We start from the raw sequence: 19,458 nt of genomic DNA on the forward strand, positions 1-19,458 counted from the left end.
GCATAGCTGTGGTCATCTCACAAAGGTTTTCAAGACACAAGTCTTCACAGCAATACTCTGCATGTGTCATCTTTATGGGATCAGAGAGCATTTGTTATTTATCTCCCTGTGCTTTCATTTTGCTGGACACCTCCTTTGTGCCTTCCCATTTACTGACACGACCTTCAACAGTGCAAAAGATCATCTCTTCCCATTTCTGTAAATCTCAGTACACCGTTAATCACAGAATCATGGAATGGTCTGGATTGGAAGGGCCCTGAAAGCTCATCTTGTTCCAACCCCCCCTGCCATGGACAGGGACATCTTCCACTAAACCAGGTTGCTCAGGACTGCATCCAACCTGCCCTAGAATGCTGCCAGGTGTGGGGCATCCACAGCTTCTCTGGGCAACCTGTGCCAGTTCCAAATATTTTGTTTTTCTGTATGGCTGTGAAAAAGTAAAAAGAAAAGGAATGGAAACTTCTTTTACTTTTGATTACTAGGTAGTAGGCTACATTTCCTAAAAAGTTCATATTGAAGCAAAAACTGACAAGACTGGATTTCAGCTGCCTGTTTTAATCCCTGATTCTGTGAAGACTGGGAATGCTTAGAGTTTATGGCACCAGCTGTGGGTTTCACATGGCCCAACTCCAGTGTATGTTGGACCCAAATCCTCTGCACCAGATGAATTTGCTCTAGAGCTGTTATGCCCAAATATTGCCACAGTAGCTGACGATGAAGTAAGCAAGGAGACCAGACTGAATTATAGCTGTTCTTTATAATTGTTTTTTAGAGATGAACTGTAGTGTGCTGCTTAGGGTAAGTAACCTTGCTTTACACCTTTCCTTGTCTCCTCTGACATGTTGACAATTTACAAACATTCAAATACTTTTTTACTGGTTTTCAATGTTTGAATTCTAAAACTGTTTAACTGTTTTGTGCTCACCCGCAAGTGGGAATGGGTTGCGAGTTGATTTTTTTTTTTTTTTTTTTTTTTTTTTTTTTTTTGGCTTGTAAGTAAAAATTGAGATTCCAGAAGGACTTTGGTGGACTAGGGCAATCAGTGGCTTTATTTTCTGCCAGTATGGGAAAGAGTTTGTTGTTCACCCCTGATTCTCTCCACGTGCAGCATGGAAGGGTCCATCGTGCGCCTGCCAGAGATAGTCTCCTTGAAGAACAAATACAAAGCATACCTCTATTTGGACGAAGCTCACAGCATTGGTGCAGTGGGAGCTACGGGCCGAGGAGTTGTGGAATACTTCGGAATGAGTCCCAACGATGTTGATGTATTAATGGGAACGTTCACAAAGAGCTTTGGCGCAGCTGGAGGATACATAGCTGGCAAAAAGGTAAGAGGAAATCATAAACAATTTCACATCAAGGATGTGGGAACTGCTTTTGTATGATGTATGATATATTTTTGCAGTATCTTTTTGAACAGACTGCTTTACATGAGCACTGTTCTGAAGCTAGCGTCATTTTTGCTTGGATCCCAAATGCACATCAAACAGTCAGACTTTCTTATTTTTGTCTCATGTTCATATTATGTAATTTGCTTGAGTTGGATTATTCTGTGCCACTCTGATGATTGTTGTTTGTCTTGGAAATGTTTGGACATGTTGTGGTTGGCTAATACACTTCCCTACATTAATTTGCATGCGGATTGCTCATTACTTTGTTTCACATTTGTAAACAGTATGTGAAGCAATATTGAGAGATTAAAACCACAGTTTCATCCACTGATAATAAAATTCCTAAAGAGTTGTGAATTAACATAGTTGCATTTTTTAGGAGAATGGAGAAAACAGTTACTGGGGGCCTTTTGCAATAGTAAATTCTGTGTCCTCAGTTGCTCCACATACATTAACAAAACAATCTCTCGCCAACAACAGATGTCAACAAAAAGTAGTGCTGAGCTTGCTTTAACTGGGGCTGTAGAAGGGAAAGCATAATCAGCACCATTGTGAAATGTCATTGGTTTTGTTGCTTGACAGAGAGATCAAATGGCTGCTGATTATTTTCTCTTTTCATATCCTGCTGAATGTATTTTTTAAGCAGTCTGCTGAATGAGTGGGAAGCCTGTTTATTCAGCCCATATGGTTGTTGTCAGGATAACATTAATAAGGGTAGCCCTACAGTGGAATAAAAGGGCTATAAGAAAGTATAAACTGTGTATTTGTTACTGTCTTTCTTGGGTTTGCCCCTGGAGATCTTAAAACCAAGTGTCATAATATATCAAGCATCAATTTTCTTTGTTTCCTTGGCTTCCTGAATTTTTATCTGTATGTTTATTTCTTACGAAAAATAATGTGGGTAATGTAGCTAGAAAGTATAGAAAGATTGGACCTGTGAAAAGTAGTGCCATGTAATTTATCCTCTAATCTTTGGGAGGTTTTTTTTTGAGTGAAAACAGGTCACTCTTTTCACGCCTATGTGTATCACTAAGCGTTGCCTCAGGCTTCTCAGCCTTGGAAGGCTGGTCACCCATTCACCCACTTACATTCCTTTCTGTAGCCAAAAACTCACAGTGGTGCTGTTTATTCTGCATCAGCCAGAGCCCAGAAGCCTTCTTAGCCTTTAACCAAACCCTTAGGAATACAATTGCAATATGGCCATGCACAACCTGTGTAAAGTTAGGTAAATCTTTATCCTCAGCACTGGAGTTACTGTGTAGACTCATACAGCATTTTGGTAGTGATTTGTGTTACTCTCACTGGATTTTCTTTTCTGATTATACTTTTTTATCAAAGTCAATTTTCAAGCAGACCTCATCCCTTTCTCACTAACATGCACTCAGCTTTTAGTGTGGTAACTATTATTCTGATATTTTGCACTAGGAGATATAAGTTGTTATAACAATGATGGTCTTAGTAAGATCAGAATTCCTACTGCATGCCTGAATTCAGGAGAGTTACTGATGTTTTAGACATGCCTACAGCATATCAGCAGTTTTTCTAAGAGGACAGATTGTGTTCTTAGGAAATGTTAAAGCAATTATACTAACTCTCACATGACTGTACCTGCCACACTGATTGAAAGTTTTGGTTGAAAATTTATGTGCTTATAGACAAAGACAGATCTCAGTGAGGCTGCTTTTCCTGGGCTAGGTCATGGCAGAGGACTTATACTGATGTCATATAGCCTTTGTTTCATTACCAGAGGGGAACTGAGCAGCATTATTTTAAGTGCGGCTGTTCATTGGTCTTGAAATTATTTTGGCTCCTTTATAGTAAGTCTGAGCACAGAAGTAAACATTATTCTATTCCAGACTTTTGTTTCAGCTGTAATTGTCCCACTTATATGGTAAAGCATTTGGACCTGCCTGATATTTCTTCAGGCCGTGTATTAACAGTGGCAGTCAAGAATGCAATCCAGTAGCTGGTGAAACATCCTCTTCCTTTTGCACATTCCCACTCCTGCAGTAGTTAAGGGGGAGATCTGCTGTTTGGCCAGCTCAAAGCTCATTCATGCTTTGTTTTGCTTGTGTAAGGACCTTGTGGACTTTTTACGAACTCATTCTCATAGTGCTGTGTACGCCACATCTATGTGTCCACCCGTAGCAGAGCAAATCACCAGGGCAATGAGATGTCTCATGGGACTGGATGGGACAACACAAGGTAAGCCTCCTTCCTTCCTTTCTTCCTTCCCTCCCTTATTTCAGCTGCTACCACAGTGTCTCTCTGGGTGCAATCAAAACATCATCCAGCAGCAAAGAAGTACTGCAATAGCAGTGCAAAATAAATCCTTCTTATTGTAAAATTAATAACCAAATCATCATACTTCTAAGTACTGTCAACCCTGCAGTTTTTTCCATACTCATCCACATGCAGCAGGGATGGAGGTATGTTGGAGTTCTGGCTGTATAGTTGCTGGCCCATCCTGCTTTGCAGCAACAAATTGAAATGCATAGATTTCCCTTGGAGTATATTGTCTGACTTTGTAGTGAAATCATATCACAAGGATATGATTTCATTTATGGGCTAGGTGCTGTCAGTTTTGCTTCTTTGTAAGTGTAAACCTTCAAAATGGCAAGCAACTCAAGCATGGTGCAGCATTTCAGAACAGGTATTGTAAGTTAAATAATAGTATGAGAACATGATTATGATAATTCCTACCTCACTCAGGCATTAATTATGGTTTCCTGAGCCTCGTTTTATACAACATTCTGTCCCAAAAGAATTGACTACTTGGTGTCCTTATGAAAAATCAGGTGTATTTCTATTCATCTCTTGAAGTTGCAGATGCAGCTACTGTAGTATCCTCTGTGTGATGTTTTATCCTCTTTATAATGTGTTTTCTATACAACAAGCACCAAAACAACTGTGACATACCTATCTATTACTGTTTCAAAGCAATGCTGATATGTATTCAGTATTCTAGGACTTAAATCCCAACGTGGAGAAAAAGTGATTGAATTTGTGCAGTTTTCTTTCAGGAATACCTGAGAGTTATGATATTCTTTAACATGCAGCTGAAGATACAGATTGTGCTCTGAATTGCAATCTCTTTTACGCTGGTCCAGCAGTGCTATTTTCTCTTACTTTGTCTGAGACTAACAGAATTAATTCTGTGATAGCCCTCCCTGATAGATTTGACTGGGATAAGGTGGGAATGGAAGGGATAAAGGGTAGATGAGAGCAGGTAAGATGCTGCTGTGCACTGTTCTGTTGCAGTGCCCGAGAGGGCTGTTTCAAGCCACGATAGAGACAAAGCTATTAAGACATTCATCACAGTGCTTTGATGAGGCCAGAATTTACAAGACCCAGAGTACAGGAGAGATGGAGAATCCAATCCCAGTGCCAAATTCTGCTGAGTGCAAGGACAAAAGGCAGCAAAACTCCAGCGCGACGCGCGGACGACGAGAAAGCGATGCTTTTGTCATTGCGGCAGAGAAGCCAGAACATAAAAAACTGCCTCCAGCTTGGAAATTTGGAAGGTCCCGGCTGCATGTGCTGATGCCTACATGTGCTGGGGAGAAGAGACAGTCTCTGACATCTTTCTGGTGGGCTGGGGCCGTGGCAGCGGGCACGGCTCCTGCCCTGGCACTTGCCGTGAGAGGGCGGTCTGACCCTGAGCCTGGCCCAGGGCTCGCAGATGCCGCGTGTAAATCACAAAACATGCAGAGATTTCCCTGCCTGCAGAGCCTGTTAAAAATGCTCTTTGGCCAGCCTGATTCTGTGTGCAGCTCAGTGCAGGATAAGAGGAGAGCTGGGTTCGAGATGGAGTGTTTTAAGTTGTGCGTGTCTGTCTTAGGTCGAAGAGTTGGAAGCGTTTTCTCTCCAGCAGGCAGTGTTGTTTAATGAGACAGTGTTTGGATTTCTGCGCAAAATAAGAGCTTATTAAGTCTTCTGCAAATCCGTTATGAAGTAAATTAGTGTTTTGTCAATTTTTTTTACATTGTCTTGTAATATGCAATGCAAATGAGTAGAAAAACAAATTAATAAATCATATATCACAACTTAGACGTTGCACAAAGGCTAGCAAGCTGGCTGTGATGTGTAAAAATGTTTCTTGTCCTTCTGAGCCAGACTCATTATTTTAGTCTTTTGGGTTTTCTTTCATGTGGGCCTCCCTTCATTAGGCTGTCTTGTGGACTACAAAAAAACACCCACAAGCCAAAATACAGGGCAAAAATGCTGTGCTGGACCACACTACATACAATGCATTGCTTTGGCACTGGAAAGAGGAAGGTGGTGGCTTAGAAAGGAGCAAGGAACAGAAGGGAGAAAGAACTGTCTCTCCTTAGATATTTTTCATTCCAAGGACAATGACCCTGGCAGAGTTCTTTTGGTCCACTGTCATGGAAGGTGATGAATCCTGCGTGCAAGTGTTCTTGTGAGAGCATGAGCTGTGGAGCAGAGAAGTTTCAAGTAAACTGAAGTTGCTGCAGGGCAGTGTTGGCCATGTGTTCTCTGAAAGCCTCTCTGATCCATAGAAGGAGTTTATTTTGCAATTTATTTCAAACAGCATTCTCTTCCCACTGGACAATTTGGGGAATTCTTTATATGGAGGTGTCCACCAAGGGCTTATCTTCCAGAGGTCATTTCTCTAGGGGATGAGCCTTGCAAAAATCATTGGGAATGTCTTAGGAAATAATTAAATTAGAGTTTGCTAAAAAGTTTCATGTGAATTAGAGGGTGCTTGTTGGAAAGAGGATGAAATAAGGGGACAAAAAATGTGTTAACCCAGCATGTTCTTATGTGTGAACTTTGTGACTCCTTGGCAAATTAATAGACAACTAAGAGAAGACTGATTTGATCATTTAAGTTGCCACTCAGAAAAATCCAATTTTTTTTAGTCTTCCTTATTTTCCCAGATATAAGACTATTACAATCCCTTGAATTTCTTGCTGGTTATTCTCCACTAGTTTGTTAAGCAGCTGATTTTAAAAAGAGTAGCACAGATGCAATTATGTAGTAGGTAATACCAGAGCCCAGAAGTGCAGATGCTGCTTGTGTATCCAATTGATTCAGTATTTTCTCCTTTTATTTTCAATTAGTAAGAATATGGCTCTTTGGAAAGGGAGTCTAGATAGGCATTTCCAGGACAGATTCAGTATAGGGGGTGCATGACTGCAGGATCTGAATAGATGTGTATGGCCCCAGGGAGTACTGCTTCACCACAAGGAAGGAACAGGTCAGCACCTTCAGAGTAATTCTGTGAAACCTGAACTCTTCAGCTGGAAATTACCCACAGCCAGTGTCTGTTCCACGCTGAAAGGTGTAAACATGTGGGTCTATCCCACATCAATATTTGTGATAGTTGTGAGACATCAGTGTCATGATAATGTCACTGGGAGGATGTTACAGAGCCCACAGGCAACTGTTACGGTTTCATTTATTTTACCATGTTTTCTGTGGTGACTTGAGAAAATGAAGGGTGATAAATGCTAATTTAGGAGAAGGCAGTAGCTCCCTCAAAACTGATACATAGCATTGATCCTGCCTGGGAAGGAGGAACAGGTTGAGGTCAATATTACTAGTATTTCTTGAGCAACTATATCCAAAGAATCAGAAACTGACTACAAAATATGCAAACGTGAAATCAGATTTTTAGTGGCGTAAAAGTCCTGTTTTTCTCAGTGCCATGTTTTACACAACTCTGAAAATCGATGTCTTGTAGAACAAAACACATTTGTTCTTAGTACCATAACATCATAGACACTTTCATAGTTCCTATAATAGAGTTGTTCAAAAGTGTATGAACTTCTGGCAGCTGTGTTTCCTCTTGTAATGTCATAAGGCAGCAAGTTCTGCAGTTCAGCTCATGTAGTCTATTAAAAAAAAAAAAAAGTCATTTTATCCCTCTTAAGCCTTTGTGGCCTTTTCATCTCAAATGTGTCTCTGCTCATTTATTAGGAAATATGGGAAGCAGAAGTTCCCATGGCATTTACTCTTTATAATTCATAATATAGACATTCTTTATGTGTTTTCCTCGTGGCTTTCTCATTACACCACTGGAGATACCTCAGGAAACTCGGCAGCTGCCTTAGTGGTTTTATCCCGTGATGACACTGGAGTTGACTCAGAGTGTTTGGACCCCGCACAGATTTGCAAGTACACTTACTTGCATGCAACACAGCCCCTCCAGCTGTGACCTCAGACCTTTTCTTCCTCCCCGCTTTCTGCATGAGAATACTGAAAGCATATTTTTACACTTAAATTTGATAGGTGTAAAATAGAACCACTAGGCAGACGGAGTTAAAACTGCTGGGAAGTCCAAAGCAATTTTTTTGATGACTAATAATAGATTATGCTGGTGTAAAATGCAAATTGCAGTATTTGTAAAGGAAACATTTTTTCTGTTTAATGCATGGCAAACAATAATTCACCAACAGGAGTGGGCATTTTTTATGTTTTTTATGGGATGCTGAAACATTTAAAAGCTTGTCCTCTGGAATCTACTAGTAAAAGATAATTCCTGAAGTTGTTTAGATTGTGTTTCTTTAAAATGTTCATTTACTTTGCAATTTGTGCTGATTGGTTTATCTCTTTGGAACTACTTGTTTTCATTTGTGTTTTTAGCAAACTCTTGAGTTCTTGCATTTGAGCTCATTCAGACTGTGAGAAATGGCAGAATGCTGTTTTGGTTTGGCAAAAGAAATTGTTTTTAAAAGGTTCCTTTTAAAGATATTTCCATCAGCCTCAGATTTTTTATATATCTGGAGGACCATCTCCTTAAAATCAGTTTCCATCTTCCTCTGCTATCTGTCCTCAAGAGTCTTTTGAAAACATTAATTTTGCTCTGTCAGGATCCTCTGTAAATTCGGAAACCTTAGTTCCACATCACTAAGACGTGGCGTAAACCAACACTGGTGCAGGGAAGCGCAGTCTTGTCCTCAGTTTCTCCTCCCCCTGCCTATCCCCTTTCTTGTGCCCCTTGTCCCTGTTCCAGTGTGAGTGTTCATGCAGCCGTGCAATGAACTGAATCAAAGCACTGGTGTAGCTGAAAAATAACCAGCCCTCCCACTAAATGGTCAGCCTACACCCAAACTGGTTCCCAGAGCCAATCTGCCATGTGGCTCCATGAGTCCCAGTGTCAGGACTTGGGCAGCTGGGCCGAGAGGAACAATCCATTTTGCAGCAAAATAAATCTGTGCCAGACTGGACTGGTCATGAAACTATTGCTGTAAGTTTTAAATCTGTGAGTGACTTAGCCATGGACCCCTTGGACCTGCTCAAAACAGCTTGCAGAATCAGTCATGCTAAATAAAGCCTTTTGCAAATTCTCATTTTGCTGTTTCGTTCAGAGGGGATTGCTTCTCTTAGATCCTTGGCAAGCAGGATGCTTGAACTCTGGCTTAATTTAAAGTTAATATTCCCAATAAGTATGTGGTTACATTTCAAGCCCTTAAGCCCATTTATTCCCTGTTTGTACAGCATTGATTCCATGACTAGGGCTCCCAGTCGTGACAACAGTGAAGATATTAGTGATGATAATATGCTGCCACAATTATTGTTTGTTTAAGGTGAACATGACAGATGTTCTCCCAGCAGTGGATGATGAAACAGAGCTAAATTCTGACATCTTTGCTGAAAAATGCATGCTGTTCTAGTGCAGACAGTGCCATGTATGTGATCCACCTGTCACAGCACATCAGATGGATCCGTGGAGGGTCAGTGGGTCTGAACAAGCAGGGGCTTTGGACTAAGAGCGTTTGCAGTGATCTGCAACATCTCTGAGGATTAATCAAATTCTACCTCATTTGCAGTCACTTTTTCCATATTCAAAGTTATTTCATGTTCAAAGTTAAACCAGCGCTGTAATCCTCTAGCAGACCCTGCCCTTGGATAGATGTTCCCTGTATCCTGACATAAGCATCAGCTGCAGGCAGAGGAGGAATGTCACACTCGGCTGTCACCTGTAGCCAGTCCCCCAGCAGTGACAGCCATGCTTTCCGCAGGGACAGCAGCAGGCACTCCATGACACAATCCCTTTCCAGGGTGTTTTTCCTGCTGGAAGGCAGCGAGGATCCCTCTGCTGCAGATGCTGCTGGTGCCCGAGGAATCCAGCGCTGTTCCCAGCCTCCCGAGCACACAGCAGGGAAGTGCCGATCCCAGCAGCCTCTGGATCCCTAGGAACGCCTGATGGGATGCAGATGGAGCGCGTTGTGCTGGTTTTCAGCGGCGGGAGGGACCCGGTCTCATTAATCACAGGTGATTAATCACCTGTGCTGAGAGTAAATAGGCTCAGCCAAGGCTGGCTGCTCTGTCCCTGCATTGTATATTTGAATGTAGATAAGGTGCTGGGTAGGCAGATCTGACCCATTCGAGAAATAAAGTAAAAATGACCAAATCTTTACAGTTTTTCTCCTTTCTGCTTCAATTGAAATTGCTATTTTTCTTCCCTTAATCTTCTCTGAAAAAAGTGTTTTACAGCAGTTCACAGTCAAAATAAGTCCTTAAGGGATTATTTAACAGCTGAATTAAGTTGAAATTACTAGATTTCGAGCTAGCATTAGAGTGTAGAAGTAAATGTCTTCACTTCTCCCCAGTTCATAGCAAAGTTATTTTTTATGAAGATTGTTTTATCTGAGAACATATTTCCTTTAGGCACCCCGGTTTTATAGCATTCTATTTGTGATTTAATGCACATGCATGTGTGTTACTCTTATAGTGGAACCAGAGGGAAAAAAAAAGGAAATCTGTCCATCTGCAATAGTTTAGTGGGAAAGAGCTATTGTTTTCCAGGTTTTTTTCAGCCCATGGATGATTGTTTTTTCCTATCTAGTTGTTAGTAGAGGAAGGCAGGGATTTGAGTGCTCCATCCAAGGAACACTGACACTAGTATGTACAAGCTCAATTGTGTGACTAATTATCTAGAAAGACCCTATGAAACAACAGCTGGAGAAGATTAAAGCAGGTGGGTTTGTGTCTTGAAGAGTCCCCCTCCTGCCAAAAACCAGTGGAGTTATCTTTCCTGGCATGGGTTCAGGAAAAATATCTCTCCTCCACCTCCTACACCTGAGATCTTGCTATGAAAGGCTACAGGTTGCTTATTCCTCTTTTCAATAGACTGAGTCACAACTTGCAAGGGTAGGAGCCGACAGGAGGAGCTCAAAGGTGGAATGTTTGTGCAGGAATTGGACGCAGGCAGCTTCTCTGCTTGTGAGCATTTTGCAGGAGGCAAAAGAAGACATCTCTGGAAGAGGAAAACAAAGTTTTGTTTTAGAGAGCTGATAGTTTTATTGCCTCTTTTGCTGCCAGGATAAGGTCCTGGCATGAACAGCAAAGTTGAAGTGCATGGAGCTGTGCCAGGTAAAGGCAGCCTAAGATCAGACCCTCAGATATGTAGTCAGAATGCCTTCCCTGATGTCAGGTGCCCTGAAAATGTGTGACAAAACTTCTGCCAAGTCTGTTACTCCAAGTGGCTCTCTTAAAAAGTTTCTTCCTCCAAATAAATTATGAGCTACTGCATTTTATTATCTCTCTCTCTTGTCTTCTTTTTGTATTTTTCTTTCAGTTAACCATATTAATTTTGAGCTATAAAGCTTTCTAAAAGCCTGCATAAATTAATGAGCTTAAGCCAGCAGTATGCAATGATGCATGTCACATAAAAATATAATCAGCATTTTTCCCACAATTGCCAACACCTTAGAACTTTGCAGTAAACCAAATATTTTTAAAGTGGTTCAACCAAATGAAAACTCTAAATCTGCCAGCAGAAAGTGGATTGCTGATGCAGTAAATCTGCTATTCCTGTGCCATCCAGGCAATTATTCCCTTATTTCAGAAAAATCCCCATAAACCACCTGTGTGTGTTCCCGGCAGCGTGAAGATAACTTGTGAATTTTGGGAATTGTTTATCATTCACTTTTCTCTCCTTCTGTCTCTTCTTAATTTGGCCAATAAGAAGATACGGAGTACTTAATAAAGTTGTTCTCAACCTTGGCTGAATACTCTGGAGCATTAGTGTGCTTAGTTTTAAATAGAGGAGTGTCGGTATTCCATGTCCAGGCTGGTTTATTCCAAACATATGCTGTGTTGTGGTTTACATATTTCATGGAATATAACTCTGGATATGCTGCATGCTGTGCTATAAGCTCTTTGCATAGACTGTAAATCCTCAAGGATTTTGCAAAGTAAGAATTTTGGTAACACATATTTGCTGTCTAGGGACCTGATCCTCTAATTAGTCCCATGCAGGTAAATTCTTACACTTACATAGATGCAGCCATATTCTTGTAGCTCAAGGGTCTGCTTGGCAGATTTTCACTCAATAAATATCAAAGGATGCAAGATCCCTCAGGAATCAAAGAAAATGCTTTCTAAGTGTGGTGCTTTTAGTTAAACATCCCACAGTGAATTTGGATTAAGACCTGATTCTAAACTGAATTCATCACTCTTAATCTGCAGTGTGGGGGAAAATCAGTCCAGTGAGACAAAAATAAACATTTTGCTCAGATCTGCCTCCTTATCTGATGTTGGAATGTCCCGTAAAAGAATGGAAAAGAGTGTTGAAATACAGCTACAAATTTTAATGTTTTTATTGCTGTTATTGGGACAGCATATAAGAAGTCTGCATATATGATGTGTGTCTGTGGTCTTTGACCACAAAACTTGACATGAGAAAGGAAAGTGTTGACATTTGGTAAAGAAATAGGTTCCTCCCAGCCACCCACCCACAAATACAGTGCGTGTAGCAATTGTCTCCTAATGTGCTTTTTCCCCCTCCAGATATATGTGAGTGCTCTGATCTTTTATTTGGCTCTTTAATGCATCCCTGCAAATGAAATTAGTATTCTGGGATATTGCTAAAACATCCAAGTGCCTCTTTTGCATCAGCACTGGCTGGCTTGAAATGAGCTCCACAGGGAACCTTGAAAAGGGGGATCTCACATCACAAACCTTTTGAGGATGTAGAATCAGGAAAGGAAGATTAGAAAAGGAAGAGGTATTTGACTTTTGGGGGGGTTGCCTGAACCTCCTCTTTCAGCTCTAAAGTTCCCTTAGCTGGAGTCTAAATTTCCAGCGCCAAAAATAAGTGAAGACAAAACTGTTGGACTCTGGGTCCTGCACATATGGTTTGATAAATGGCAAACAGCACAGCCTGGAATGCTGCGTGGCTCACACTGCGTTTCCAGCTCTGTGGTAAACACATGAATAGAAAGGAGAAGGCAGCAAATCTTAAACTGCACTCGCCGAGAACATCTGCGTTTATGAAAAGCTTTCCCTAATTGAAAATCTAGTAGTTTCAAATGCCTTCCAACTGAGAGTTTGGAAACTAGCTCAGGGGCTGCTAAGATAGCAAGAAACAGCAGTGGCTTTGAGCGCCGAGTTCAGGTTACTCCCCTACCCTCCTCCTCATAACTTGGAGGTTGAGGAGGTGTTAATAACATCTTTACAATTTCTAACAAGGGAAAAATTCTCTCTTTAGACTACAGCCACGTTATTCTGTAATTCTCTAACTCCCTGTCCTTACCATCATCTCCCCTTCCCTTCTCCTCCTCCTCAATACTTCCTCCTGTTTCTTTGAGATCTACTACACCAAAAATATTTTTGGAAATACCACAGACTATTGTTTTTATTAGTGACTGGAAAGCTTTGTAGTAGGATGCTTTTGTGTTTCATTTGTTTTCCTTGCTCTGGCACAGCTGTTTTTGCTTTAGCAGCATTAGGGAGATAGTTAAACTATTTGTGGCCTTTTCTAACCCAGCAGATCTCTTCCACTGAGTGCTTTAAACTGAATGACTGAGACTGCAAGTAACAGGTTGTCTGCGTGGGCAGTTTTGTTTATAAAGTTACAAATGCACTGGTTTTATGAGATCATCTTTTAATTTGTTCAAGCAAAACACCGAACACTGTGAAGCAAATCCCAGTTTCCCTATAAATTTCCCAGCCAGAACACTGGCAGAACCTTGACTCTGGAGGACACAGAACAAATGAAGTAGTAGATCTTGTTCAACCCTACACATGTTCAGAAATAATAATGTAGAAAGAGGTTCATGTAGGTGTGCTGATCCCCACTTCAGGCAAGAGGGAAAGGGAAGAAAAGCCAGAGCAGGTGGGGGCAGAATGTGGTCTGAGGACAAATCTGCCAAAGGTAGCATGTAGCTGCTACAAATGCCTTACTGGCCACTGGGATTACACAGAGCGAGATGGGGAATTAGGAAGCGGGCATCCACTCAGAGAATGACGGCAGCAGAAAGGGGTAAATGAAGAATTAAGCCAATGAAATGTAAAGTGAAAACATAAATGGAGAGTGAAAATATAATATCTTTGCAAAGGTAAAGGGAAAAGAGGGAATGAGTTGCACTGGAGGTTTCAGTGTTCGTGTCTGGTGACATAATGTAAGTGATATTGAGAGTATGGGCTGATGAACAGCAGGAAAATGAAAGGTAATAGTGTAACTGTGTCCTGCTAACTCCCAGACTTACCCCACATTCTCACCACCTCTGCTGGGCAGACACAAGCTACTGAACAGTGATTGGGTTTAGAGCCTCCATCTGCCTAATGGTGGCTTGGCAGTTTTGTTTCTGCCAAGGTCAGGCAGCTGACAGACCTGGCTCGATTTGGCTGTGTGAACTTGAGCTGGCACTGGGCAGGCATGTGGGTATGGAGAGGGTGGCACCCTGCCTGTCAGCACCCCACAGCAGTGCAAAAGCAGCACCTAGATCAGCTCACTGATTAGAGATAATGCAGGTGGAATGGTGAAAGGACATATTGTAGCTCCTACTACATGTAGAAGTCATGTAGAATGTGTTTCTTGCCTCTTTATGTGATGAGTTGGGAAGCAGTTGCACTTGTCAGAAATCCACTCCTTTGTGGCAATGCAAAGGAGATGGCCGAAATGTCCTTTCAAGCACATTTTTCTCTGCTGTTTTTTTGTCTTTTTCCTTCATTAAAAATAATTGTTTTCAACTGTCCTGTCAGTTTTGCTGGGGTCCCATCTGTGGATCCGTGGCTGAATGCGGCCAGGGACAATGCAGAGATAATAGTCAGTTACCTTGAGAAAGAACATAGTCGATTTCCATATCCTGTCTGCACTACTTCTCTGCAGGTGTGTGTCATCTAGCAGGCTTTATTTAGCACAACAAAGTCCAGGGAATTGTCCACATGTCTATCCCCAGACAGGGACTGTTTCTGTCCATGGGAAGGCACCTCACAAGTACAGGAGTATCAACCATCCATCCTACAGTGCCATAATTATCAGTGTAGTTGCATTTAGCTCATTCCATGTTTTCCTTCTCAGTCAAATACCAGCATTTACATTTCAGCCAAACTGTTGCCCCCATCCCTGATTCTTGCCTGTGACTAGACTCCAGGTGTGATCTTTGCACTGACTTTTCTCCTAACTGGCTTGTTTCAGGGCTCCAAAGAGTGCGTCAGCTGGAGAAAAACACAAGGTATTTCAGACGAAAACTGCATGAAATGGGCTTCATCATTTATGGCAATGATGATTCTCCTGTTGTTCCCTTGCTCCTTTATATGCCTGGCAAGATAGGGTAAGTACTGAAAAAACCTTGCTGGCAAAACAAGCACTATTGAAGTTTATGGGTTATTTGGTACACACTGCAGAAGAGGATATTCTCTGTGGTAGGTGCTTCCCAGGAGAAACATACACTGTAGTTTGAATTCTTCATTTAGTTCTGTTTTCTTTTGCCCCTAGGTTTAATTTTGAGCTGTTCCAGATGTCAGAATTTTATTTTTTTTTTCTCTTTTCCTTTTTTTAACATGGTCTGGAATAACACTTTTGATAACATTTTGAATTTGAATTTTTTTGTGTTTGAATTTGTAATTATTAAAGGACACATTGCCATGGTTGTATGAACTGGTTTTGAAGGATGCTTTTTTTTCCCATCTGATCTTTGAATGGTCTTTGCATGTTTTACCATTCTGTTCATCTCAGGCAGCACTTGTGCACTGACTTGGACACAGAGACCAGAAGTCAGCAGTAACATGATGTGAGTGTTGAGCTGTAGGGAGTATTTGCAGGTAGCTTAGGGTGGCTGTGGGCTTTAGGTCTCATACATGCCACACAAGCCTTCCTAACTAGCAGATCAATTGTGAGAGCAAATAAACCATCACACAGATTGGTTTATTCCTGTTGGTGTTCAGGAACCAAGAATCTATACCTTTCATAAGCTGAACCTCTTTCATCCTTAGGGACTGTGAATGCCCACATGGTTTGATTTGTACTCGGAGACTTTCATTGACATAAATGAATCATGTCTACCTGCAGAGCCCTCTGTGCCATCACATTTCTAGTATTTGACACCCACTAGCCTTCATGAGCTGCTAAGCAGCAAAGAATCTCAGTCCTGCTGGTAGAATTCTGGCTTTTATGGAGATCAGTGGGAATAGTCAATCAATTGAAAACAGGATTTTACCTGTTGTTGCATTATAAGTGAATGTTTTCTCTCTGTGTTCAGTTTATTGGGGATAATTTATTTTTGACTTTTCTCCTTCTAATTTTTCTCTCCTTAGGGCTTTTGCAAGACGCATGTTAGAGAAGAACATCGGGGTGGTCGTGGTTGGGTTTCCAGCTACTCCCATCACAGAATCCAGGGCTCGGTTTTGCGTGTCAGCTGCGCATACACGAGAGATGTTAGACACGGTGAGTGCAGCAGATGTCCTGCCCAAATTAACTTCAGGTGCAAAGCAGGCTGGGAGAAGCTGGGCCTCTGTTACTTTGAATCTCAATAATTCATTTTTACGTTTGTTTTTGTGGCCTTGGCGCTTGATCTTTAAAGGCATTTGAGCCTTATACATTTTATTCTCTAAAATAAATTATGAGACAGTTAACTTCTTATGTTCTATTCTTCTATTTCTAATAATGACCAAATCTGTCATCACTAATAAAAGCCTACATTAGAAGCACAGCAAGACAAAAGTTAAATGCTACATCAAAACTATCAGAGTAGGAAACCTGGAACTATATGGAAATAATTAGAAATCAACTTTTCCGTACCCATAGTTCCATTCCGTATTTCCATGTGTTTCTTGAACTGCAGAAGTACAGTGGACAGCCTTGGGGGTACAGGTGGAAATTGCTAACAGTTTTGGAACTGTTTGAACCTAATCAAGTTTAATTGGTGCTGTCTGGAAAGTCTCAGTTCTGTATCTTTCTCTGATATCAGAAATACCATTAAGAGTGTGTTGAGACTTCCATCATAAACCTCTGTTCCAACATGGAAATATGTTTAAAATAAACTCTTTGAAATGTTTAATTTCCTTTTTTTGCCGAAGGTGTTTTTGGCCTGGCTTGAGATACGTTCTTTCATTCTCAGAATAAGCCAACTTAGAGGAATGAAGCAAAGAGGCTTAACAATAAATTTCAGGCTTTGCTTTTCCTCTCTTTGCACGAGTGTTGATGGTCAAAGCAAAAAATCCTTGAACATGGAAAGGCATTTGGGTTAAATGTGCCACTGGTTCATGCAGACAAGCACTAGGGCCTGCAGAGAGCTCCTGAATTTCCTTTTGCATCCTGAGGTACGTGTGGATGTGGGGGCTGGAGCCCTGCCCTGCTGAGCAGCTCCCATACCAGTGTGGGTAGCTTTAAAACAACACCCAAAACCCGCTTTGCGTGTGTGCAGTGTAAAATTCCTGCTGCTTTTAAAGGTTCAGTAGTTATTAACAAGGTACAATACCGAGGTAGTATTTAATAGAACAGAGCATAGCTACATTCTTGTGCTGGTCCTTACCAGCTTTTGCTGTTTGACTGTGAGGATTTTGGCTTATGGTACTGGTAACAGGCAATGAAGATGATCTCAAGATTTATCCCTTGAGGTTGATGCTTTGATTTTCTTCCCTTTCTCCCCACCCCCAAATGTCAAGCCCACCTCATTTTTGGGCCATCATTTTGCATTCCCTTCCGGCTACCTGCACCTTGCTGCTCCCAGGGAAGGTCTGGCACTCCCCAGGCATCACTGAGCATGCTGTGCTTTTGCCACAGTGCTTGTGGCACTCTTAGGGCATGGGGGAATGGAAATGCCCTGATTTTAATTACTTGCAGAAAGAAAGCTTTTAGGACAAAATACTTTGTGACTGTGCCTAAACCCAGGGTAACAACAGGTAACAAGCACAATGAAAACGTTCCCCCCTTTTGTATCTCAGCCTGGAACTAAAGAGAAAAGATCCATGAAAGGGCAAGCTCCCAAGAATAACTTCCTTAATGACCTGGAAGCTATCTTTCTGCTTAAACCATTACCAAATTACTTCTTTTTGTTCTAAATTACTTTTTGTTTATGAGCTTGTTTTAGTGGCTTAACAGAAACAGGCTTAAAATCAAAGTTGCTGTTTCCTTCTTTGATGCCAAAAAGTTGGCTGCTCTTGAATGGGGGTCAGATGCTGCAAAACACTGAGCTGCTTCCCCGTGGTACAGAGTTCCTTGGCTACTGTTGGATTCCACTGAGAGCTGGGGACACAGCTCAGCAAATTGCATTACAGTATTAATGAACAAAAATTTTCCCCTATTATATATAAAATAATGTCATTCACCAAAATTATCTTAAACTATTCTAACTATTTATGCTGACTCTGCTCAGTGCTGTGAGCTGAGTTCTACCTAAGAAAATGCATTGGCAACTCCAGTCTTTGGGAGCTACAGAGGAATAGTGAAGTACAGCCTCACATGTTTCTTTTGCACATGCAAAGGTAGTTTTTATCTTGGTTGTTACCTCTCTGCACTTTTGGAAAAAATATTTTTTTTCATCTGTGCTCAATTAATGTACTTACTAATAAACCATAACTTGCTGAAGGAGTAAATTCCTTTCTCATGGATGCTGTTGTACATCTACAACTGCACTGATGTTCACTGTTGTAGACTGAATGCAAAATTTGCCCATTTGTCCTTTAAACTTTAATTGATTTTTTTATAATCTTCTTGTTCTGCAGTGAAGTAAAAGTTAGTAGAAGTTCATTTCTTTTCCAATAGAATTGACAAAGTATCATGGTTTTACAGGTTTTGAATGCTCTGGATGAATTGGGTGATTTTCTACATCTGAAATATTCCCGGTATTCCAAGTCATCTCATCCTGAACTGTATGAAGAATCTAGGCTTGAACTTGAAGATTAAGTTTTCCACCCATGAAAAGAACATTATGATGCTATGAAAGGGCGGAAAACCTGAAAACTAAACAATACAAATGCATTTCTTCCCTTCTAAGGACAATTTTTATTTCTCAGTTAATTGAAAGGAGGGGAAGCTCAGGTGTTGCATCACGTTGTATCAAACTTCTGTATTCAAGAGACTGAAATATTGATACAGATTTGCCTCCCCAGGAGATCTGTCCTTCTTAAGGTATTTTTGATGCAGAATGAATGCATCCATTGATCCAGTTGCTAACCTACAGCTTTTGATATGGCCCTTTTTTATGAAGAGGCTTCAGATAGTCTTAATTGTGACTGAAATAATAAAGTTTTAAAAGTTAATAGATTCCAGTGTAATATAGCTGAGCTTCATCAGTGAGACTGATTTGTTAAAGAGCATAAATCGACACGCCGGTGTGGACTGCTACAAAAGAATGAGCAGAAAGTGACTTCTTTAACTAAGTTGCACTATCATGCATTTCTCCAAGGACAGAAGGTGTTAGAAAAAGGCTAATGCTGAGAACAAGAAAAGTAGCCTGATGAGATCATCTATTTCTGACAGCAGGTTATGGGAAAGGGAAAATTCCTCCTCTCCACAGACCTTCTCTTGGTCACCTAAATGCACTCTAAACTTTGAATTGTACAAAAAATTTGGGCTTAAACATAGACAGAAATGCTTTTCTGCCAATTCATTTGACCTACAACCTATCACATCTTATCACTATCTAAGTTCTTCAGCGGGCTTGCTCCCTTTTTGTGGGGCAGTAGTAAATAATTTTAATAAACATTTAACTTTCCCATAAAAACCTTGATCAAAACAGTCAGATACTTGCAGTTCACAAACTGCAGATGACATTTATGGGCTCATTCCTAAGTTTCTTGAACTACTTATGGGCCTCATAAATTCACTAACAAGTACATAATGCTGAAGCTGTTTGTTATGCAGAAT

The 19,458-nt window shown here is 40.9% G+C and overlaps 1 protein-coding gene across 1 annotated transcript in view; it reads left to right on the forward strand.

Annotated features, from left to right (window-relative positions):
- The window catches only part of SPTLC3 (serine palmitoyltransferase long chain base subunit 3), a 78,331-nt gene extending 59,490 nt beyond the window's left edge, over positions 1 to 18,841 (forward strand). Inside the window, exons 8-12 of the mRNA XM_041425136.1 lie at positions 1,109 to 1,328; positions 3,470 to 3,596; positions 14,788 to 14,923; positions 15,906 to 16,035; positions 18,382 to 18,841. Of these exons, the coding sequence (XP_041281070.1) occupies positions 1,109 to 1,328; positions 3,470 to 3,596; positions 14,788 to 14,923; positions 15,906 to 16,035; positions 18,382 to 18,495 (727 nt within the window). The 3' untranslated portion in view covers positions 18,496 to 18,841. The remainder of the gene's footprint in view (positions 1 to 1,108; positions 1,329 to 3,469; positions 3,597 to 14,787; positions 14,924 to 15,905; positions 16,036 to 18,381) is intronic.
- The last annotated feature ends 617 nt before the right edge of the window (positions 18,842 to 19,458 follow it).

Source organism: Onychostruthus taczanowskii, unplaced genomic scaffold, assembly GCF_017590055.1.
Source record: "Onychostruthus taczanowskii isolate IOZ18803 unplaced genomic scaffold, ASM1759005v1 scaffold87, whole genome shotgun sequence".
Classification (NCBI taxonomy): Eukaryota; Metazoa; Chordata; class Aves; order Passeriformes; family Passeridae; genus Onychostruthus; species Onychostruthus taczanowskii.